General features: G+C 40.9%; 1 protein-coding gene across 1 annotated transcript in view; it reads left to right on the forward strand.

The window, feature by feature from the left end:
• Positions 1-26,121, forward strand: part of LOC126212705 (zinc finger protein 239-like) — a 125,946-nt gene that overhangs the window by 64,757 nt on the left and 35,068 nt on the right. Inside the window, exon 5 of the mRNA XM_049940119.1 lies at positions 22,031-22,068. Within this exon, the coding sequence (XP_049796076.1) occupies positions 22,031-22,068 (38 nt within the window). The remainder of the gene's footprint in view (positions 1-22,030; positions 22,069-26,121) is intronic.

Genomic DNA, 26,121 nt, shown 5'->3' on the forward strand with positions numbered 1-26,121 from the left:
CTCACCAATTTGTAGTGCAGCAGGCAGAACTTGGGCGAGCAGTTCCTCCTCAGTCTCTACAGGAGTCTCGTGAATTAAAGTTCGCATACGACCCCACAAGTAGTAATCCATAGGAGTTAAATCTTTTCTACCCTATTATATACCAGGATGTGATACACATCTTAACTGAAACTGTGGTAGAATGGAAGTGGTACATTTTTGGACATGAGTTCCTATTCAAAATATTATGTACTCCCTCCTCTCTATGAGCCCTAGATGTTTGTAACAGGAATTTCTGAATGCAATGTATATTCATCCATGTTATTGCCTTCACAATTTATATTCCTCATTTCACTGGGATTTATTTTTACTTATATTCCCTCCTTTCAATTAAATCTTCAAGTGCACTATTTTCTATACAGCATGGTAACAGCTTGTTTTAAATCACCATTCAATAAAATGTATGTTTTGTAATGAAAAATACATTTTTGATGCCTTTGCACAGTCAGTATGAGGAGATTATTTTGTCTTTTGTTTTGTAGCTAGTTGCTAGGCTATTTAAAATGTTTAAATATTATGATAGATAAATAAAAAAAATTAATTCACATGCACGAAGATTTTGTATAGAAGATGAATAATGGGAAGAAAAAATGAGAGCAATTGAAACAGTTATTCTAATTTTTAAAATAACATACTAAAGAAATAGAAGTACAAAATTTACCTGCATTTAAATCAGTTAATTGAATAAAAATAACAATCAGATTCATTTTGATAAAGATTTAAAAACAGAAAATTTCAGAGCACCTGATGAGACTTGAATCCATAATGTTTTGCATGTGAGGACTGTATCTTAACCATCACACTACAAGAACAGACTGCTTAATGTTTCTGTTTTTAAAGCTGTACTGTGTCACATTCTGAAATTTTTCATCAATTGCTCACAAACAGGGACCCACCAGGGCGAATGGCTGCAGGGTGTGATAACTTGGATCTTACCCTACATCACTGTACAGTTGGTTTCAAAAAAGTTGATCCCACTGCTGGGGATCTCTCCTCGTTGGAGGCAAAAAGCTAAAGGGAGAAGGTCCGGGAATCTTAGTGGCTGATTAATATGACCATTTCTGAAGATCAGTCTTCCAGGGAGTGTTAGATTTAGATTCTGTCACCTTACAACTGGAATGTGCAGGTGCACCATTGTGCTGGAAGACCGTACCTATCCTTGTAGCCAAAGGAATGTCTTCCAGTAATATTGGAAGCTTGTTTTTAAGGAAGTCTAGATAATGAAGTCCTGTAAGACAATATGCTAACACGACAGGCTCGACCAGTTTTTTATCGTATCACAACACATATTTACAAAGAAATGTTCTTGAAAATGCTTCTCGACTGATGTGAGTTGACAGTGTTATCGACACCATCGTGAGAAAAAATGGCTTCATCAGTAAACAGTATAAATTAAATTACTCAGCAATTTGCAGCTAGCGAGCAACAAAATTCCAACCGTATGCCATCACCTCCTCCTTGAGTGTGTTGTCTATAAACGATAAGGATACAGGCCGCGCATTCACAGTGTCCACTGTATTCTTGTATATTGAACAACGATATGTGCAGAAGTTGTGCATGTGCTTATTGAAGGACTGTGTTGTACCACCTGAATAGTTTCTTTGACTTTCACTCCTTTCATTTGCATGTCCATACGAGATAGACTTTTGCCCACTGTACAAGCCTCACGCAGCACAGTGAAAACACAGATGAACACTCCTGAAACTGGTGCTCTGTGGTTAGAAATTCATCTACCATCTTCCCAACAAGGAGCTGTGTCTCCATTAAAAAACCTGTAAAACAAATACCATATCAGCATACTCAGCATTTGCAAATTGGTGCGGTATGCTTAAGCAATATGGTAGAGTTGACCAACAAATCACAGTACTGGTTAAAAATTTAAATTGTATAAACTCGAGCATATCTTGAACTCAAAAATGACGCTTGATATATCAATATTATGAAAAGGATAGTTGCTACTCATCATACAGCGGCGATGTTGAGTCGCAAATAGGCGCAACAGAAGCACTGTCACACAGTAAGCTTTTATCCAACAAGGCCTTTGTCAAAACTAGAAAGCAAACACATGCATGGTGGTCATGAGTTTGTGAGTTGCATTTCCATGAGTGTGTGGTTTGTATGTCTGTTGTTTATTTTTGACAAAGACCGTGTTGGCCGAAAGCTTATTGTATGACAGTTTTTTTGTCGTGCCTATCTGCGACTCGACATCTTCACTATATGGTGAGAGGCAACTATCCTTTTCGTGATATTGTTACATTCCATCCTGGATTTTACAATTGATATATCTTTATGTACAGAGTGAGGCAAAAAGATGTTAACATTAAATGAGTGTTTAATCATGTGAAATTGCGAGGTAACAATTTGGTTACAGGGTTTCGATTTGGCACCCATCCCACTCAGTGCACATATAGAGTCTGTCCATTGTGAGTGTAAGACCCACTGGGCCATTTGAGCAGGGATAGAAGTGATGTGATGCTTCAGGTTGTCCAAGTGGCTAGGTTTGCTGGCATAGACACGAACCTCGATTGTGCCTCACAGCCAAAAATCGCATGGCGTCATATCAGGTGAACATGTCGTTCAGGTAATGGTGAACCGTCTGACTGTAATGTTGGAAGTACCATTCGCTGGAGAATGGCGAGTGGCACGTTCTCCTCTGTGTACGTGCTGAACAGGGAAGGGTAATTCTCTCCCTCGACTGTCTGTTCTTAAAAAAAGAAGGGTCCACTCAATCCTAATTTGCTCACTGCACAGCAAACGTTCACCTTGTGGGGAATCCCATAGGTGCTCTTGAACTTGCAGGGGGTTCTTGGTCACCCAGATGACCACAGTTGTGCTTATTGTGCTGATGTGCCATGTTTCTTCGTCAGGCAACATGAATATAATGTCGGGTTCCATAGGATAACTTGTGCAGCACTCACACATGCCTGATTGTCCGCGTTTGACAGCTGCTGCACAATCTGCTAGTGGTATTGCTTCTTTCTTAAATTATGGTACAAAATTCTAACAACTGTTCTAGTCTCCAGGGAAACTCTGTGTGAGACTTGGTCGGGCAGCCTACCATTGCTCCCTGGATGAGGATTATGTTTTCTTCAGTTCGGACAGATCTCTTCCTACTGTAATTTCCCTTGCAATCATCTCGAATGGACCTCATACTTACAAACTTCTCTTAGATCGTACCGATTGTCACATACGATGGTGCCTCCCAGCCTGTCCACACTTCGAATTTTTCTTGTATGATGCTTGGGGACTGAAAGACCTCCATCCAGGCAGCTATTTTCCTTCATTCCTCAGTGAAATATCGGGATGCCATGGCTTAATCGGGCGGGGGAGAACCATTTAATGTTAGTGTCTTTTTGCCTCATCCTGTATAAAAGGTTACGTCACGACTGACTGACTCATCATCGCCCAGCTGAAACCGCTAAGGATGGAAACTTGAAACAGGAGAGGGTGTTGATTTTGTACTGTAGGCTTCATTAAGAATCAATTGTTCGAAATTCCACACCTAATGGAGTGAAATAGTAGATGAAAGGTTTTTTGAAACTATCTCACTATTAAGGCAGTTTTGAAGCTAGACCAACAAAAATTTTTATCTGGTTTCTCGGTCTGAAATAAAGAAATAATTGCTCCATTATTTTGGGAAATTTAACATCTATTGAGGTGAAATAGTGAGTAAAGTATTTTTAAGGCTACAGCACTGAAAATTGGTATTTGACTTGTCGGTTGGGAAGGGTGTGAAATAGAGATGAAAGTTTTTATGGAAACATTTTATTATGCAAGCATTTTTGAAGCTTAATCTTTGAAAATTTGTGTTTGACTTCTCTGATAGAAATGTAAAAAAAATTACGCATTTCACTCTTTTCGGAAATTAAACCTCTAAGCGGGTGAAATAGGGAGTGAAACTTCGTATGAAAATGTTTCTTTGCGAAAGAATTCCTAAAGCTAAATCTTTGAAAATTGGTGTTTGGCTTCTCATTTTGAAACGAAAAAAAACACGTATTCCACTATTTTCGGAAATTTAACACCCAAAGGCGTGAATGGGGCCAGACTGATTCACTGACTTGTCATCGTCCACCCCAAACCACTAAAGATAGAAATCTGAAATTTTGGGAGGATATGGATCTTATACTGTAAGCATCATTTAAGAAGGGATTGTGTGAAATTCCATTCTTAATAGGATGAAATAGGGAATGAATGGCTTTTTGAAAATGTATTGCTATTAAGGCAATTTTGAAGCTAGAGCTAAAAAAATACCTGTTTCAGCATTTTTTTAAGAGTGAACCACTAAGGGAGTCAAATATTGGGTGAAAGATTTTTTGAAAATTAATTATTATTATTAAAGCTAAATCTATGAAAATTGGTATTTCACTTCTCAGGTTGATGAAAGAAATACGTACTAGGGCATGAAAATTTCTAGGGAAATATCTCCACAAGAACAGAAAAGGCATGATTAACTAAAACCTTGGACACTAGATTGCAGAATTGCTTTTTGGTCAGATGTACATTCTGAAAATCGTCTAGGGTGTTGATTGGCATGGAAAGTTAAGAAGGTTTTGTAAACTGTGAACAACATAAAAATTCTGTTATAGAAAACCAAAAAAAAATTGTACAGACCATACAGTCTATGCGAGGGAAGCAGAAGCCACCAAGCTAGTAAACTCATAGAGCCAGGAGTACCATCTTGCGAACTGAAAACTTATCTCTGTAACCAATGAAAATTAGACACACTTTATATGGAGTCTATTATTTGAATTGGACTATACTCTCATCCCCTAAAATATTTACTGTTGTTGTTGTTTTTGTTGTGGTCTTCAGTCCTGAGACTGGTTTGATGCAGCTCTCCATGCTACTCTATCCTGTGCAAGCTGCTTCATCTCCCAGTAACTACTGAAACCTAAATCCTTCTGAATCTGCTTAGTGTATTCATCTCTTGGTCTCCCTCTACGATTTTTACCCTCCACGCTGCCCTCCAATACTAAATTGGTGATCCCTTGATGCCTCAGAACATGTCCTACCAACCGATCCCTTCTACTAGTCAAGTTGTGCCACAAATTTCTCTTCTCCCCAATCCTATTCAATACCTCCTCATTAGTTATGTGATCTACCCATCTAATCTTCAGCATTCTTCTGTAGCACCACATTTCAAAAGCTTCTATTCTCTTCTTGTCCAAACTATTTATCGTCCATGTTTCACTTCCATAGATTTAAGTGTCAGGAAGTCGTTTCTGAAAGTATTTGTATGGAGTGTAGCCATGTATGGAAGTGAAACATGGACGATAAATAGTTTGGACAAGAAGAGAATAGAAGCTTTTGAAATGTGGTGCTACAGAAGAATGCTGAAGATTAGATGGGTAGATCACATAACTAACAAGGAGGTATTGAATAGAATTGGGGAGAAGAGGAGTTTGTGGCACAACTTGACAAAAAGAAGGGGCCGGTTGGTAGGACATGTTCTGAGGCATCAAGGGATCACATATTTAGCATTGGAGGGCAGCGCGGAGGGTAAAAATCGTAGAGGGAGACCAAGAGATGAATACACTAAGCAGATTCAGAAGGATGTAGGTTGCAGTAAGTACTAGGAGATGAAGAAGCTTGCACAGGATAGAGTAGCATGGAGAGCTGCATCAAACCAGTCTCAGGACTGAAGACCACAACAACAACAACAACAACAATATGGACATAGAGGAATTATGGCCAAGGTTTAAACAGGTTGTAAATAGTGGTCTGGAGAATTATGTACCTAGCAAGTGGATTAAGGATGGAAAAGGTCTACCGTGGTTTAACAACGAGATTCAGAAACTGCTGAGGAAGCAGAGATTGCTGCACTCTTAGTTCAAAAGCGAGCGCACAAATGAAGGCAAGCAAAGGTTAGTAGAGATTCATGTGTCTTTGAAAAGCACAGAACTATCACCGTCATACTGTAGCAAAAGGTCTGGCAGAGAACCCAAGTAAATTCTGGTCCTATGTACAATCGCTAGGCAGACGTAAGACCTCTGTACAGTCAGTCATTGACCAGTCTGGTGTGGCAGTTGAAGATAGCAAAATGACAGACAAAGTTTCAAATTTAACAATGTAGAAAAAGATAGATTGCTACTTACAGTAAAGATGACACGTTAAGTTGCAGACAGGCATAATTAAAAGACACCTACTCATAACCTTTCGGCCACAGCGTTCTTTGGAAAAAGAGAAACACACACCGTTCATTCACACGAGCAAGCACACCTCACCTGCACATGATATGTGGCTGCCAACTCCAGCAGCTCAGGCATTCTGATGCAAGCTGCCAGATTTGGCGGTCACGTGTGCATGTGTGGTAGTAGCGAAGATAGTGACTGGTGAACAGAAAGCGTGTAAAGACCGAATCTGTAGTTACTATGCAGTGTGCATTCCGGCTGAAGTTCGGTTGTGATCCTCCAAGTGATAATAACATTCGTAGATGGTATCATCAATTTGAAGATACCGGCTGCCTTTGTAAAGGGAAGAGCACAGGGCGACCAAGAGTTTATGAAGAGACTGTTGAGCGAGTGAGGGAGTCGTTCACTCGTAGCACAAAGAAATCGGTCTGGAAGGCTAGTCATGAATTACAAGTTCCCGTGTCAACTGTTTGGAAAGTTTTAATAAAACGCATACAACTACGTCCTCACCCTTTTAAAGTTATTACAGGCTCTAAAGCCGGCAGACCATGGATTATGTGCCAACTTCGCAAATGAAATCTTGTTTCATGACAATGAAGATTTTCTGGATAATGTTGCCTTCAGTGATGAATCGACCTTTCACCTTAGTGGGCATGTTCACACTCACTATGTGCGCATCTGGGGCTCAGAAAATCCTCACGAGGTGGTACAAATGCAATGAGTTTCCCCTAAAATGACTGTTTTTTGGGCCGTATCCCAGTTTTATGGGCCTTTCTTTTTTGTTGAACCTACTGTAACTGGCACTTCTTATCTTGATACACTAGAGCAATGGCTCTTCCCTCAGTTGGAAGAAGATGAGCCAGAGAACTTCATTTTCCAGCAACATGGTGCGCCACCTTACTGGCTTAGCGAAGTACGCGATTGGTTGAACTTCACTGTACCCGAGTGCTGGATAGGCCGCAAGGGGCCCAATGACAGGGCTTGCTTTGCATGACCTCCACGTTCACTCGACCTAACGCCATGCGATTTTTTCCTTTGGGGCATCATTGAGGATCACGTGTACATGCCTCCGCTACCAGCAGACCTCCCTGAATTAAGAAACTGGATTGAAGCAGTTTTTGCTACAATCACTGAAGACACACATATCAACGTTTTGGAAGAACTTGGCTATAGACTTGATGTGTGTCGTGTAACACATGGTGCTCACATTGAACATTTATAAGGTTCTTGGTAAAACTGTTTGCTCCTTCATTTGACATACCATTAATAGCTGTAAGTTTCATATAATAAATATTATAAAGCGTTAAACCCCTAATATTAATTTATAAACATCCTGTAATAAGCATTGCTGGCGTAGAGAAACAACTGAAAGAGTTGAAAACAAATAAATTGCCAGCTACAGATGGAATCCCAATTTATTTGGCCCTTGGCTTGCATTTATCAAGAATCTCCGGCACAGCGCAAAGTCCCCAGCGGCTGGAAAAAAGTGCAGATGGCTCCTGTTTGTACGAGGCATGTTTATTAAGTAAGGTCCGTTTGAACCTAAGTACACAACAAAAGGTTATTTCAAAAAAGTAAATTTATTTTCAGAAAGTACATACTTCATTCTGTTTTTTGACATAGTTGCTAAGTTTGTTCAAACACGTATCATACCAGTCAACCAATTTTAAAATACTCTTTTCATAAAAACTTGCCACCTGCTCCGATAACCAAGAGTTCCCTGCCGTTTTCACGTTGTCGTCATCATTGTAACGGTTGCCACTGAGGTGTTGTTTGAGGTGAAGGAACAGGTGGTAATCACTCGGCACAAGATCAGGACTGTAGGGTGGGCGTTCTAAAACTTCCCAGTCAAAACTGTCCAATATATCGCGGGTCTGACCTGCAGTGTGAGGTCTTGCATTGTCATGGAAAAGGACAATTCCCTTTGTCAGCATGCTGCATCTTTAGTTTTGAATCACTCTGCGTAGCTTTCTCAGAGTTCGGCAGTATGCTTCTGCATTGATAGTGGTTCCTCGTCGCGTGAATTCAACCAACAAAATACCATGTCTATCCCAAAACACCGACGCCATGATTTTGCACTGGGACAGGGTCTGTTTTGCCTCCACCTTTACAGGCAAGTGTGGGTGTCTCCGTTCCACGCTCTGTTGCTTCGATTCAGGCGTGATATGCGAAACCCGTGTTTTGTCTCCAGTTACGATCTGACTCAAGAAGCTGTCACCTTCTTCATGATAACGAGTCAAGAACTTAATTGCACACTCAAGTCTTTGGTTTTTGTGGTCCTCTGTTAGGAGCTTCAGGACCCAATCGGAGTACAGTTTCGTAAACTTTAGGTGTTCAGAAACAATGTTGTAAAGCACTGATTTCGACATGCCAGGAAATTCGTTTGAGAGACCTGTTATTGTGAAGTGCCTGTTCTCACGAATCCTCACTTCAACTGAAGCCACCAAATCATCTGTAATCAAAAAAGGGTGACCAGAGCGGTCCTCATCACGGACGTTGTCACGGCCATATTTGAATTCTTGTGCCCACTTACGCACTTTGCTTTCACTCACAACAGTATCACCGTACACTTTGCAAATCTGTCTGCGGCAGACAGGTTCCTTGCTGACAAAACCCGTATCACTGAGCGAACCTCACACGCAGCGGGCGTGTTGTGTTAGTCTTAACCATTTTGAAAGCATAGAACAGAACTGTACAGGTTAGCTACAGAGCTGAAACTGAGGACACTTGTTCCTGAGGCATGGCGGTACATGACGCATTTGCTCGTTGCGGTATGCGCGCGAACTACGAGTGTCTACAACAAAACAGACCTTACTTAAAAAACACGCCTCGTAAGAAATGTGAAAGAACAGATCCACAAGATTACAGACCAGTATCCCTAACATTGGTTTTCAGCAGAATCCTTGGAACATATTCTCAGTTCAAGAAGCTTATGTCCACTAATCAGCATAGTCTTAGAAAGCATTACTCATGCAAAACTCAGCTTCCCCTTTTCTCTCCTATAATGTAAAACTCTAACTTCTCCTAATGAATTGACTACACATGTGTTATATTTCAACTAGACATTGTCATGCGTCCATCTCACACAAGACTCGGAACAGTAATACAATGCTGTGACAATTTCTTTGGCATCGTGGAGATCACACGTGCTCCAGGTCTTTCCCTTGTGGCCCCACAGAGCGAGCGACTCCACCCCGCAGCTAGTAACACCGAATCACGACCTGCATCACCTGTAGCCCAGGACCAGTATAATTCCAATCTTCACAAACTGTCAAAAAACCTCCCAAAAGTTTGGTGCTTCGTATTTACTGTCTACCTTACCCCACAAATATCTTATCATTGGCCAATGGGTATAAAGGATGTGGAACAACTCATTCTGTGAATGACATGTTACACCTCATATTTCCCCACTGAGATGAAAGATGTCATGCCCATAAACTTAATTCTAAAAGTTTAATGCATTTATAATAAACATCAGTTTTCAAACAATTGTGTAATCTTATAACTTTACAAAATGCTAACGTTGTTTGCCATTAATTTTCCTCTGGGACTTCGCATAATGTGTCACTCAACTCAGTTCCTATTTCACCAATTAATTCCCATCATAACTATACCTAACACCAAGCTGTGTTCAGAGCCAGTCCATGTGGGACTCGCCATACAGTTTCCTTTTTTTATTGCTGTCTTTGTTTATAATAGTATAATTTCACCTCTGTTCTATCATTTGGACATTTTAATTTTGTGATTGCTGAACCGTGAATTTACTTTCAAAACTTTTTCTTAAGAATTTACTTTATTTACTAGTGATTCATCAAGAACATTAACACATTTAATCACACTATGTGAGTGTGGAAGTAGTTGCCAGAGAGTAACTGATGTAATCAAAATGAAATTGCTTTTAACAAATGGGAAATTTATTCCTAAAAGTGTTTTTTAGAAACAGATTTAATATTATAAGCAGAAAGAACTCTCTAAATATCAAGTTACAATTTATTCAGAGGCAGAAAGAAACAAATTTTTGAGTGTATGAGCTTTTGGGCTGAGAACCTTGCCACTCCCTTTTGACACGGCCATAGTCACGACCGCTCACAACAGCCTCTGAAAGACTACACAGGTGCAAATCTGCAACACACCAGAGTACCTTACAGTAAAAGTTTTAACAATTCACTCGAGCACACAAACTAATGGTACAAAATACTAAAATTAAAAGATTAACTTGCCACCGAAGGTGCAACTTGATTTTAACTTCTAAGAAAAGTCTTATGGTGGAAGGGTGGCAACTTTATATACTAAAATGACCATTTAAATAAAAGCCCATGAAATGCAATCTTACATAAAATTATACAAGGTTGGCCAAACATGTTCTACAGTACACATATACCGCCTCTCAAGATGATAGGCAAGATAAAAACATATTTCAGGAATTCAGCCATTACGCTTCAAGCAATAAATTCGTTAACATGCCGAATCTGACAAACATGACAGAGGCAGCTCCGAAAGACCGACAGACACTAACTGCCTAACAAATGCGGACTAGAGACAGACGAGCAAGCTAGGGACGAGAGACTGACCAAGAAAACAAGTACGATTTAACAATTAAATAACACAACATATCATCAACCACTTAACTTCTAATAAACTGCGATTTCTGGAGAAGACCTGGCGCAACACCCCCAAATCACTCTCCCGAACCGTCCACTGCCAGCTGCTTCAACGGACGCAGGAAGGCACGCCGATCTCCCGTCTCATGACGTCGCAGCTCGCACTGGCCAGACCGATGTCGTGGGTTGACTCCTGTTGCTCTCGTGTCGGCCGCGAAGCGACTACCCCTCGCTATACACCGCGGCCCACTGGACTCACCTTGCGACCTCACATGCGCCGATGCTCAAGGCGGACAAGTCATCTTGTCTCTCAGTGCGCGACTGACCAATCGATCGATCCAACCTTGATCCGAACGACAGACATACTAGCACTCCGGATGACAACAGACAGACTAACAAGCTGGAGGACAAGAGACTGACCCCGACTGACTTCCTGAGACTCACTGACTGGCGAGCTCATAGCACCCCTTAAATGCACGTGAACAGGCAACCTTTCCCACCAGAGGGAGACACCAAAGCTGCGATTGCCACAATGGCGCCACCGCCAGAAGCGGGGGGCGACTGCTCCACACTATGCGCAATAGCACACTTCAAAACAGCAATTTTTACCACGGCTCATTTGCACTTTAGAATTCTCCTTTCATCCTTATTACCTGAGCTTCATGATTTCTACTTCCCTTAGCTATGGGTATTCCAATATGCACAAATGTTCCTGTAGGCTTCTCGAGATATTATACTTAACTAATCATCTTGCTTTTCTTTGCTGCACATAGGTGACACTAGTTCATTGTCAGGTTCTTTTTACTCCAGGTTTTGGCAGAAGTATTCTTCTGATGTTTATTCACAATTTTAAATTACTTCATTTAATTCATTCATTTTAATTCCTGGATCAGAATCAACAATCCATTTAACTATTTCTGGCCTCAGATAGAAATGTATTCAAATTTGTGAAGTTTAATCAGCCGGGTCTGTATGTTACACTAGTCTGGAGAACACTTCTATAATGGCAACACCTTCCTGCGCATGTTTACACCGCATTCTAGGGACAGATACTTCTCAATTATCTTTCCATTTGAGATGCCAGTGTCTCTTTACAACTCTCCCTTCATATAAGTGCTACGGGTCCTTTCTTTTGCAGATCCTCCCAACCTAAGGTGTAAGTCATTCTTTCCATAGGTCCATTTACCCTTTATCCTCCTAACATGTTGCCTTTTGGCAGACCACACTATCACTTTCAAATTCTTGTACAAAGTATTTGTATGCTGATATTTTACCTAAATTGTGAACCATTTATCCTTGTTGTATGCTTCTCCTCATGTGACACCATCCGCAATAACTGTTCCACCTGCTTATCTTCATCCTTGATCGCTGTATATGCACACGGGATCCCGGGTTCGATTTCCGGCGGGGTCAGGGATTTTCTCTGCCTTGAGATGACTGGGTGTTGTGTGTCTTTCATCATCATTGACTCACAAATTGCCGAAGTGGCGTCAGCTAAAAAGGACTTGCAATTTCGGCGGCCGAATACCTTGCATGGGGTCTCCCAGCCAACAATGCCGTACGAGCATTTCATTTTTTGTGTCTGTGTGTGCGCGCATGCACCAGTGTGGTCTTAATTTTTCTAACCTTATTCTTTAATAAATTTTGTTCAATTTTCCATGTTTGTGACTTATCTCCACATCAGGACACTCCATTTATGCCATGAGAATTGTGGCGGGTGTACAAAATATACCACCTTGTGTGTGACATACTCATAATCTTGTAGGGTCCACAATACTTTGGGAGAATTTACCAGTTTCTTTCTTTATATATGAACTGTGACAATGATCATGAACAAGCACTGCGTCATCAGCATCGAACATTGGAGTCTGTGCTTCCCTATTAAACTTGTGTACCCAATAAATTGTGGGCCGTTATTGGTTAATAACCAGTTTTGGTTTCTGTATATCCTTAAAATATTCCTGTAAACATTGCATCATGGTGGGTGTATTGGACTGCTTAATTGGATAAAGCTTAACATATTTTGACCAACAGTCTGCAAGCACAAACAGGTACATGACTCCACCGCAACTACGAGGTAGTTGCCAAAAAAAAAATTGGCAGTAATTAAGTCGTGTAGTGCTTTAGGTATTATAGGATATAAAGAGTAAGAGATAGTTAATTATCTTCCTTCACCCTCTGACACTATTCACAGCATTGTAAGACATCTATTTTTTCTACTCAGATTCTTGAAACAATAGAATTTACTCATGTGGTGAACACATTTGCGTATTCCATGCTAATAATAGCCTGGATAATCAGTATTTGATCTCTCCCTATGTGTTTGCGGGGTACATAGCCTCCGTGGTGACTTACCTTCTTTTGTATCTCCTTTGTCAGCCATATAGATTTATCTTAAGTTGTTTGCAATGCTGTTTTCTCGTTATTAATCTTATCACCAGTATAACTGTCCAGTCTAATATCTTGTTTAATTTTTGTATCAAGTTTTCTTATTTCCTCATTTGTATAACTTACTGATAGGGAGTTCATAGCAAAACTCTCGCCTGGGCTACTGGTTCTCATCATGTCGTTCATAGCTAAAGGTAATCATGATAAAGCATCCGGAACAACATTTCTCGATTCTTAATGTAAACAGTTTCTATATTATATTCGTATAAGAATAATGCCCATTGCATTATATGGTCATGCAAAAGGCGGCTTTCCAGTAAAAATGATAATGCTTCGTGGTCAGTGTAAATAACTATTTTTGATCCCCAAATTAATGTATGAAACTTCTTAATGCTCCATACGGTTACGAGTAATTCTTCTTCCATAGCCATTTAATTTTGTTCTTATTTATTTAAATGATGACTCGTGAAAGGCGATGGTGTTATGCTCTCCTATATTTGGGTCCCATTGTTCCTGAAACAGTTCACATGTTGTTCCGTGTTTTGATGCATCTGTTGCTAGCGTGAACGATACATTCAACATTGGGTGTAGCAATATGGATGCGTTTACTAATGATACCTCAATGTTTTGGAAAGGTTCTGATGTTCCCTCATCCCATATCCACTTTGATTTTTGTTTTAACGTGGTTAATAATTTTGGATCATTCATTTGTTGTTCTTGTATGTACTTATAATAAAATCCAGCTAAATTGAGCAGTGAACATAATTGTTTTACATTTCTTGGTTCGAGAGACTCCTTAATTGCTCTCATGCATTTTGGATCAGGTTTGACCCTGTGTACTCCTACCTACGAACTTAAGTTCTACACGTCCAAAGTGTGATTTTGCACATTTACTCGTAAATCCTTTTCCTCTAAATTTTTGCAAGGCTTTAATCAATATTCTACAATGTTCTTCCCAGGTCTTAGATAAAGTCCTGAAAAACACTCTTCAGAAATATGGGATATGCACTTCCCCATCTGTTTTAACCTTTGTCAAGTTCATACCTGTTCCTAATTGAAGTTCTTCTAGCCATTCTTTTGGTTTCCTGTACTGCTTTTAAAAACCATACTCTTTTTTTTCCGTAGCTCCTTTTGTGTTTTTTTCTAACTCTCCCGGATTTTCTACGGCTCTTGTTTGTTAGAATAGACTTGCCAGTAGAAGTAGGTGTGAAAGAGGAATCATTTCTTTCCTGTACTTTTTTTTCTGCAAACTCTTGCAGACGCCCCTACAAGGAAGGTAAGGTAGTAGGAGGATTCAAAATTTCATTGAATGCCATACCTTGGTGAGTACCTATCTCTACCCTTTCTTTATTATTAGAGATTTCCTTATTTATTGTTCTCAACTTTTTTATTAATATCTTCAGAATGTTCATCAACTTCATTATAGACTAAATCACACTGATCATTCAGTGCCTTTTGTAACTCCTGGGGTAAATTAATTATTACATTTTCCAAGATAGAAATTCTGTTTCCATGTGTTGACATTACACTTTGTATTTCTTCTTGTTTCATATATATTCTATCACCTTGAGCTTGAAGAGATTCTTTCTGTTTTGTGTTAATTCTATCCTCATGTGCTTAAAGGGCTTCTTCTAGTTCGGTATTAATATTATCTACTTCTTCTTTATGAGTTTCCGCTAGTTTAGTATTAATATTAGCTACTCCTGCCTTGATATCATCTGCTTGAGCTGTAAAAGTTCCCTGTAATTTCTTAAACATACTCTTTTGAAATGTAGCCAATAAATCTACTTCCAGTACCTCGTTTGCCATCACACAAGTGGTTAAAGGCATATGATATTGTTGTTGTCTTTAGTCCTGAGACTGGTTTGATGCAGCTCTCCATGCTACTCTATCCTGTGCAACTTTCTTCATCTCCCAGTACCTACTGCAACCTACATCCTTCTGAATCTGCTTAGTGTATTTATCTCTTGGTCTCCCTCTACAATTTTTACCCTCGACGCTGCCCTCCAGTGCTAAATTTGTGATCCCTTGATGCCTCAGAACATGTCCTACCAACGGGTCCCTTCTTCTTGTCATGTTGTGCCACAGACTCCTCTTCTCCCCAATTCTATTCAGTACCTCCCCATTAGTTATGTGATCTACCCATCTAATCTTCAACATTCTTCTGTAGCACCACATTTCGAAAGCTTCTATTCTCTTCTTGTCCAAACTATTTATCGTCCATGTTTCACTTCTATACATGGCTACACTCCATACAAATACTTTCAGAAACGACTTCCTGACACTTAAATCTATACTCTATGTTAACAAATTTCTCTTCTTCAGAAACGCTTCCTTGCCATTGCCAGTCTACATTTTATATCCTCTCTACTTTGACCATCATCAGTTATTTTGCTCCCCAAATAGCAAAACTCCTTTACTACTTTAAGTGTCTCATTTCATAATCTAATTCCCTCAGCATCACCTGACTTAATTCGACTACATTCCATTATCCTCGTTTTGCTTTTGTTGATGTTCATCTTATATCCTCCTTTCAAGACACTGTCCATTCCGTTCGATTGCTCTTCCAAGTCCTTTGCTGTCTGACAGAATTACTATGTCATTGGCGAACCTAAAAGTTTTTATTTCTTATCCATGGACTTTAATACGTACTCCAAATTTTTCTTTTGTTTCCTTTACTGCTTGCTCAATGTACAGATTGAATAACATCGGGGAGAGGCTACAACCCTGTCTCACTCCCTTCCCAACCACTGCTTCCCTTTCATGCTCCTCCACTCTTATAACTGCCATCTGGTTTCTGTACAAATTGTAAATAGCCTTTTGCTCCCTGTATTTTACCCCTGCCAGCTTTAGAATTTGAAAGAGAGTATTCCAGTCAACATTGTCAAAAGCTTTCTCTAAGTCTACAAATGCTAGAAATGTAGGTTTGCCTTTCCTTAATCTGTTTTCTAAGATAAGTCGTAGGGTCAGTATTGCCTCACGTGTTCCAACATTTCTGCGGAATCCAAACTGATCTTCACCAAGGTCGGATTCTACCAGTTTTTCCATTTGTCTGTAAAGAATTCGCATTAGTATTTTGCAGCTTTGACTTATTAAACTGATAGTTCGGTAATTTTCACATCTGTCAACACCTGCTTTTTTTGGGATTGGAATTATTATATTCTTCTTGAAGTCTGAGGGTATTTCGCCTGTCTCATACATCTTGCTCACCAGATGGTAAAGTTTTGTCAGGACTGGCTCTCCCAAGGCCGTCAGTAGTTCCAATGGAATGTTGTCTACTCCTGGGGCCTTGTTTCGACTCAGGTCTTTCAGTGCTCTGTCAAACTCTTCACACAGGATCATATCTCCCATTTCATCTTCATCTACATCCTCTTCCATTTCCATAATATTGTCCTCAAGTACATCGCCCTTGTATAGACCCTCTATATACTCCTTCCACCTTTCTGCTTTCCCTTCTTTGCTTAGAACTGGGTTTCCATCTGAGCTCTTGATATTCATACAAGTGGTTGTCTTTTCTCCAAAGGTCTCTTTAATTTTCTTGTAGGCAGTATCTATCTTACCCCTAGTGAGATAAGCCTCTACATCCCTACATTTGTCCTCTAGCCATCCCTGCTTAGCCATTTTGCACTTCCTGTCGATCTCGTTTTTGAGACGTTTGTATTCCTTTTTGCCTGCTTCATTTCTGCGTTTTTACATTTTCTTCATCAATTAAATTCAATATTTCTTCTGTTACCCAAGAATTTCTACTAGCCCTAGTCTTTTTACCTACTTGATCTTCTGCTGCCTTCACTACTTCATCCCTCAGAGCTACCCATTCTTCTTCTACTGTATTTCTTTTCCCCCATTCCTGTCAATTGTTCCCTTATGCTCTCCCTGAAACTCTGTACAACCTCTGGTTCTTTCAGTTTATCCAGGTCCCATGTCCTTAAGTTACCACCTTTTTGTAGTTTCTTCAGTTTTAATCTACAGTTCATAACCAATAGATTGTGGTCAGATTCCACATCTGCCCCTGGAAATGTCTTACAATTTAAGACCTGGTTCCTAAATCTCTGTCTTACCATTATATAATCTATCTGATACCTTTTAGTATCTCCAGGATTCTTCCATGTATACAACCTTCTTTTATGATTCTCGAACCAAGTGTTAGCTATGATTAAGTTATGCTCTGTGCAAAATTCTACCAGACGGCTTCCTCTTTCATTTCCTCCCCCCAATCCATATTCACGTACTATGTTTCCTTCTCTCCCTTTTCCTACTGACGAATTCCAGTCACCCATGTCTATTAAATTTTCGTCTCCCTTCACTACCTGAATAATTTCTTTTATCTCATCATACATTTCATCAATTTCTTCATCATCTGCAGAGCTAGTTGGCATATAAACTTGTACTACTGTAGTAGGCGTGGGCTTTGTGTCTATCTTGGCCACAATAATGCGTTCACTATGCTGTTTGTAGTAGCTTACCTGCACTCCTATTTTTTTTATTCATTATTAAACCTATTTGATTTTGTATTTATAACCCTGTATTCACCTGACCAAAAGTCTTGTTCCTCCTGCCACCGACCTTCACTAATTCCCACTATATCTAACTTTAACCTATCCATTTCCCTTTTTAAATTTTCTAACCTACCTGCCCGATTAAGGGATCTGACATTCCACGCTCCGATCCGTAGAACGCCAGTTTTCTTTCTCCTGATAACGACGTCCTCTTGAGTAGTGCCCGCCCGGAGATCCGAATGGGGGACTATTTTACCTCCGGAATATTTTACCCAAGAGGACGTCATCATCATTTAATCATACAGTAAAGCTGCATGCCCTCGGGAAAAATTACGGCTGTAGTTTCCCCTTGCTTTCAGCCGTTCGCAGTACCAGTACAGCAAGGCCGTTTTGGTTAATGTTACAAGGCCAGATCAGTCAATCATCCAGACTGTTACCCCTGCAACTACTGAAAAGGCTGCTGCCCCTCTTCAGGAACCACATGTTTGTCTGGCCTCTCAACAGATACCCCTCCGTTGTGGTTGCACCTACGGTACGGCCATCTGTATCGCTGAGGCACACAAGCCTCCCCACCAGCGGCAAGTTCCATGGTTCATGGGGTAGGCATATGATATTAAAATTATAATTTAGAGTTTGCCTCTACTCATTAGTACATCTAAGTCACTCCTTAACAATGTCCACTGCAAACATACAAATTGTACAGTTTTATTGTTTTATTCAAAATTCAGTCACCAGACGCAAATATTTTTGCATCTGATGCCTCAATTTTATTCTGAAAAATAATACAATTTTGTCACATATTTCTAACTAATACAGCTCACCGTACACCATTGATGTATGCTACAGTGAACAGTCAGGCTGCTGGCTTGCTGTGGACCCGTTGCGTCATTCAGCTGTAGCGGATTGCTGCTGGTACTTCTATGATATAGCAGGTGACACATAACAGTGCATCACGATAAACCACATGCTGAGTTGAACTGCACTTCATGTCCTGTCACAGTCACCAAATAGAATGTTTCCTTGGTATTTACTTCCATAATGGTGGTATTAGGAATAGACTTGAAACAGTTCAGTGGTCGATCCGTATCTTGCTAGGTTTCTTGCTTCTCGTTACTTTTTCTTGCGGTTGCCTGCATTACCAACGCTGCAAGAGTCCTGCTAGCGCAATTCCAATCTGTGCAAACCTCGAAAAACCTCCCAAAAGGGGTTTGCTTCCTACATACTAACTACTTTGATCGACGAACATCTTTCATCAGCCAGTGGATATCAAGGATAGGGAACATCTCATCCTATGAATAATTTGTTACACCCTAGATGCCCTCAACAGCGATGTTTGTAAGAGACAGCGGTATTGTCAGGAGCGCTACAGGGAAGTTTGACAGGTCTGCTATTATTTTCTACATACATAAATTATCTAACGGACAGGGTGAGCCGGAATCTGCGGCTGTTTGCTGATGATACTGTGTGGTGTACAGGAAGGTATCAAGTTGAGTGACTGTAAAAGAATACAAGACAACTTAGACAAAATTTCTAGTTGGTGTGATGAATGGCAGCTAGCTCTAAACACAGAAAAATGTAAGTTAATGTGGATGAGTAGGTAAAACAGACCTGTAATGTGTGGATACAGCATAATAGTGTCCTGCTTGACACAGCCAGATCATTCAAATGTTTTGGCTAATGTTGCAAAGCTATATGAAATGGAACGAGGATATCAGGATTGTGGTAGGGAAGGTGAATGGTCAACTTCAGTTTATTGGGAGAATTTTGGGAAATTGAGGTTCATCTGTGAAGGAGACTGCATATGGGACACTTGTGTGACTCATTATTAAGTACTGCTCAAGTGTTCGGACTGTGTACCAGGTCAGATTAAAGGAAGATGTCGAAGCATTTCAGACGTCGGCTGCTGGATTTGTTACTGGGCTGTTCAGACAGCATGCAAGTATTATGGAAATGCTTCAGAAACTGAAATGAGAATTGCTGGAGGGAAGGCAAAGTTCTCTTCTAGGAAAAGTTTTCAGAAATTTAGAGAACCGGCATTTGAAGCAGACTGCAGAATAATTCTACTGCCGTGAAACTTCCTGGCAGATTAAAACTGTGTGCCCGACCGAGACTCGAACTCGGGACCTTTGCCTTTCGCGGGCAAGTGCTCTACCATTTGAACTATCGAAGCACAACTCACACCCGGTCCTCACAGTTCTCGGTCGGGCACACAGTTTTAATCTGCCAGGAAGTTTCATATCAGCGCACACTCCACTGCAGAGTGAAAATCTCATTCTGGAATTCTACTGCCGCTAACATATGTTTCGCGTAAGGACCACGAATATAAAAGAAGAGAAAGTAGGGCTCATACAGAGGCATGTTGTGTTTCCCTTGCACTGTTTGCCAGTGGACCAGGAAAGGAAATGACTAGTAGTGGTGAACAATACTCTTCACTACACACCATACGGTAGCTTACAGAGTATGTGTGTAGATGCAGATGTAGATGCAGATGTAGACGTAGAATGTCTTTCCCAACAATGGTGGTATCTTCCAGCAGGATAACTGCCCATTTCGCAAGACCAGAATGAGCTGCAGTGTTTTGAGAAACTTGTTAGTGAACTGCTCTGAACCTGATGCAGTATGCTATTGAGTGCCAGCTCTGCACCCACAAATTACCAGCTTGTAATTTACAGTGATTTTGTGACCTGTCTGTAGACACCTGGTGCCACATACCTCTGGAAATCCAGCGAGCACGTACTGAACTTGTGTCATGCACAATCGCTGCTGTATTGCCTTTCGTTCTTTCTTTCCGGGTTTGGTAACACAGTTTCTTTTAAATGTCACAGAAGATCACATTATTTGCACTGCGAGTGTATATTTGCTTGTCAGAGTGTGCGATACTGTAGTTTTGCTATATAACTGTTCTGAAGTGGACAAGCCCAATAATGTGTGCACAAATAATGTCCCACAAAAGATACCTCAGTTGTAGTTTGAATTTCATACAAGATATATTCCAACGCATTAAATATTTTTGCAATTGTGCAATTGCAAATATAGACAACCATCAGGCATATAATGGAATTACAACAATGAAAATTTATTCTAGATTGGGACTCATGCTCGGATTTTCCACTTATTGCGAGTGGTTGCTTTACCATTAGGCTATCAGAGCACTTCTCGCGACTAGGCTCAAACTTCTGCATGTCGCCAACCAGGTACCCGCAACAGCTGATGGTTGTCCGTGTTCGCAGCTGCAGAAATATTTCATGTATTTCGTATAACCTTCGGATTTGCGTGACCGAAAGAATGTGGCATAATACCTCTCAACAACACAAGCACAGCAATATTGCATACATTCCTAGATGTACCCACTTGATAATGACTGTGTACGAGATTGGCAATAGTGGCCAAAAAGAAGACTGTTCTGTGTATATCTGCACTCTCGGTGAAATAATGTTGTCTTCCAAATAATGGCACAAAATATCTCCTTTCTGCATTACGCAATTGCTTGTGAAGTATTGTTGTCAAGGTGGATTTGATTGTCAAAAATATTGTGCCGAAGCTCCAGTGTAGTAGTGTGATTGTTGTTGAAGTGAGTTTGTCTTTAAGTTCTCACCTGCTGCTCACAGGTTTTCAAAACATCAGTTTACCGATTTTTAGGTGTGTAGTCCATTTTTAATTTCATTGCTGTGCTCTGTCATTTTTTTCTTCATTGCGTTCCACAAATCCCATCAAACAGAGAAATGAGTCCCTAGTATTCAAAATAAACTATCACTATATTGTTTAATACTATTTTTGCTAATCCCAGATAAATATAGTCTAGTAAATCAGCAAGAAAACTGCTAGCCTAACCAAAGCTGTTTCTTCCCCAGTAGTACCAAATAGCTGCTGTTTCTGGTGTTTACTTGATTGCATTGGAATTTTCCAAAGAAAATACTTACCTACATCTGTAACAATAGTTTGCAATACACTATTTCTCATTGCAGGTTTACTTGCCATGTACCTAATGGAACTCTTCAATCCTGGAATCTTGATAATCACTTAATTTGTGCAAGGGATGGCTAATGAGGTATAATTTTTGAATTGGTAATGATTACCAGTTTCCTGATTTGTTTGATGGGAGATTGTTAAATATCTTCCTGTCAAGGTCTATAACTCTAATCTGAACACTACAGAAGGAGATAAACACTGTATGAAAATTATTTTGTTTATTGTACTGTGAGTGTGCATAATTTTTGAGTGACGTAGGTGTAACAGTGTGTGCGCATGTTGAAAAGCTGTCTGCACCGGGCCCGTCACTCGACTTACCCTCCAAATTTTACTACCTCGAAACACCCACCAGTGCCTCAGACGCAAACATCTCATCTCATCTAAACACTCATTACCATTGTTTCAGCAAGAAGATTCTGTCGGGGCAGCGTCAGACGGTTCGTGGTAAGACCCGTACTTATTCTCTCTGTAGGCTGCAGTTAGCTAGTGCCAAGTAGGTGGTTTGTGGCTTGTGCTTGCCTGCCAGATGTAGCTCGTTGCCTCTGCGTACGTAAAAAAGTGGTATTGTATCGTGACCCGGGTGCTCGACTTATGGGAACTGGAATTTCATTTGTTGTCAAATATGATACATATATTGAATGCTTGTGAAGTATTAGGATAGATTGGTACTCACCATATAGTGGAAACTTCGATTTGGGGACAGACACAACAAAAAGATTGCTAAACATGTAAACTTTCGGCCAGAAAGGCCTTCATTGGAAGTAGACAACAAACAAACAACAAACACACACACACGACCACAGTCTTTGGCTGCCGAGGCCACAGAGTGCAAGCAGCATGTTGGGAGAAGCGAGAGGGTGGTGGGAATAAGGAGGAGGCTGAGCCGGGGGGGGGGGGGGGGGTTGAGAAAGAGATTTTCACTCTGCACTGGAATGTGCACTGATATGAAACTTCCTGGCAGATTAAAACTGCATGCCAGACCGAGACTCGAACTCGGGACCTTTGCCTGTTGCGGGTAAGTGCTCTACCATCTGAGCTACCCAAGCACAACTCACGCCCCATCCTCGCAGCCCTACTTCTGCCAGCACCTCGTCTCCTACCTTCCAAACTTCACAGAATTCTGCAAACCTTACAGAACCAGCACTCCTGGAAGAAAGGATGTTGCGGAGACATGGCTTAGCCACAGCCTGGGGGATGTTTCCAGAATAAGATTTTTCACTCTGCAGTGGAGTGTGTGCTGATATGAAACTTCCTGACAGATTAAAACTGTGTGCCGGACCGAGACTCGAACTCGGGATCTTTGCTTTTGCGGGCAAGTGCTCTACCGTCTGAGCTACCCAAGCACGACTCACACCCTGTCCTCACAGCTTCATTTCTGCCAGTACCTCGTCTCCTACCTTACAATCTTCACAGAAGCTCTCCTGTGAAGCTGCAGAACTAGCACTCCTGGAAGAAAGGATGTTGCGGAGACATGGCTTTGCCACAGCCTGGGGGATGTTTCCAGAATGAGATTTTCACTCTGTAGCGCGAAAGGCAAATATCCTGAGTTCAAGTCTCAGTCTGGCACACAGTTTTAATCTGCCAGGAAGTCTCATATCGGTGCAAACTCTGCTGCAGGCTGTGGCTAAGCCATGTCTCCGCAATATCCTTTCTTTCAGAAGTGCTAGTTCTGCAAAGTTCGCAGGAGAGCTTCTGTAAAGTTTGGAAGGTAGGAGGCGAGGTACTGGCAGAAGTGAAGCTGTGAGGATGGGGTGTGAGTCGTGCTTGGGTAGCTCAGTTGGTAGAGCACTTGCCTGTGGAAGGCAAAGGTCCCAAGTTCCAGTCTCGGTCCGGCACACAGTTTTAATCTGCCAGGAAGTTTCATATCAGCGCACACTCCGCTGCAGAGTGAAAATCTCATTCTGGAAACATCCCCCAGGCTGTGGCTAAGCCATGTCTCCGCTATATCCTTTCTTTCAGGAGTGCTAGTTCTGCAAGGTTCGCAGGAGAGCTTCTGTAAAGTTTGGAAGGTAGGAGACGAGATACTGGCAGAAGTGAAGCTGTGAGGACGGGGTGTGAGTCGTGCTTGGGTAGCTCAGTTGGTAGAGCACTTGCCCGTGGAAGGCAAAGGTCCCGAGTTCGAGTCTCGGTCTGGCACAGAGTTTTAATCTGACAGGAAGTTTCGGTAAAGTGCTAAGTGCTGCTTGTGGAAGCATGCAGGGTTGAGGTGGAGGAGAGGGTAGTTCAGCTAGGTTCAGTCTGGAGGTTAGACAGTGGGCACAGGGGGGGGGGAGTGCAGTATAAAAGGACAGAAGCGAAAAGACGGGGGGGTAGACTTGCGGAATAGGAGGCTGTGGAGTGTGCAATGGGAACAGGGAAAGGGGTAGGTGCACAACTCAGAAAAGCTACTGTTGGTAGGAAGGAATTGCGCAGGTTGGATTCTCTGTACAACATATCCTATGTTCCCATAACCCTCCTGGCCCAACCTCCGTTAGTCATCATCTGTCACCCACCTATCCCTTCCCTGTTCTCTCTGCGGCACTACACGGCCTTCTATTCCCAACGCACCCACAGTCTATTTACTTCTCAGCCTCTCTCCCTCCCTCTCCCACCATTTAACATCGCAACTGCACCTCGCTGCTCTACCCTCTCACCACCTTGTCCCTGTACGCTCCCATAAGCAGCACGTTGCTGCACACATTCCTATCCTACTACCCTTCCCATTCCAGCCTCCTCCTTACCCCCACCGACCCGACTGCTTCTCCCATCGTGTGAAGTTGCTCGCAGTCTGGCCTCGGCAGCCAGAGATAGTGGTTGTGTGTGTGAGCTGCGTTTGCATGAATGTGTATGTGTGTATATTGTCCATTTCAGGAGGCTTTGTGGCTGAAAGCCTATTTGTTTAGCAGTCTTTTTGTTGTGCCTGCCTGCAACCCAACATCTCCAGTAAATGGTGAGTGGCAATCTATCCTTTTCATAATATTGTCATTATTCCATCCTGGAATGTGTGTGGTCTGTGTTTCTTTCTCCCATTGCTAATAAGTATATAAAAATTATCAGAGAAACCTAGCATTTCTTAGGTGTTTCTTTATAGGTGTGCTTCCATGCGGTACATTTACTGCATAAACAGAGAAAAGTGATAAATGATAAACATTTTTCCTTTCATCATTTTGTAAGGGATGTCAGCAAGAAAAAAGCTTTGTAAAGGTTTGAAATTATGTATGAAGTTTGCTGCAAGTTGCTAAATGCTCTCATTTTGGGGTAGGCATTCATGTGTCGAGGACTATGCTTCTTGTTCACTCCCATCTCGACCCCTTGTCTTAGGTAGATGGTCCTAATCCCCAAAACGATTGTCATCTGACAGTAAGAGATATTTGTACCAAATTTGGTTGAAATCAGTCCAGTAGTTTAGGAGGTGTGGAAAAACACACAGATGCACAAAATCCATTTTTATAATGTGTGTAGATATAATTGATATAAAAGTAAAATGTGTAAATATTAATACTATAAACAGTTTATTAAAACTTTTACAAATCTCCTCATCAAAAGATGAAGCAACCTTTTCAGCAGAACATAATTAAAATGTACACATTTTACTTTTATATCAATTATATTTATATATTATTATTATTATTATTATTATCAGTGGGTGAAAGGAACATAGAGATAGCCCATGTTACCAAAACTGAAGAATAAGAAAAATATATGAGAAGCCACATCTTTGACAACAAAATATGTCTCTGATATTTGAAAGCACGATTTGCCTCAATGATAATCATATGAGAATGTGTGAGAAAGAATATAAAATTAATAAAACATCTGAAAAGTTCTATGAAGGCTTAAAAGTAAACTGTAACTAAGTACTGAACAGTCCAACACAAAATACACGTTAATTGTAAACTCATCCAAACTCAGATAATATAATTATAGCCATAGCACTTACATATTATTTTTATGCACCTTACATAGGGCCACTTATGAGTAGTGTGTGCTTCATTCTGGTTCTTGATGCTGGTCCAGTAAATTGAAAAAAAAAAAAAAAAAGAAGAAGAAGAAAGAAAAAACCAGCCTTGTCTTTACCTACACAAATAAAAATGTCTCTCATCAAATGGTGTGTGTGTGTGTGTGTGTGTGTGTGTGTGTGTGCCAGTCGGTTGTACAGAATCAGTGCAGCAAGATGGTCGACACGGGGATGTGATAGAATGGCGTGTAGGAAATATCTCGTTTAACCGCATTCTTAACAAAATTGCCCAATTTGTGGGCATAGTGAAGCGGACTGACCAACTTGTTTACAAGAGACAGTGTAACACGGCATAAGAACGGTGGTTGTAAAAAGATCCTAACTGACAATGACCAAAGACGAGTGGCACACCTTGCCAGTGATGATCAGCTTCAGATCTACCAGGAACTGTTGGTGTCAGTGAATGCTGGTACAGCTCAAACAATTTCCAAACTAACATTGAACTGGTTGTCTGGAATCTGGCACTTTTCAAAATGCCATCACTCACACCAGCACTTAAA

Source organism: Schistocerca nitens, chromosome 11 (genome assembly GCF_023898315.1).
Source record: "Schistocerca nitens isolate TAMUIC-IGC-003100 chromosome 11, iqSchNite1.1, whole genome shotgun sequence".
NCBI lineage: Eukaryota > Metazoa > Arthropoda > Insecta > Orthoptera > Acrididae > Schistocerca > Schistocerca nitens.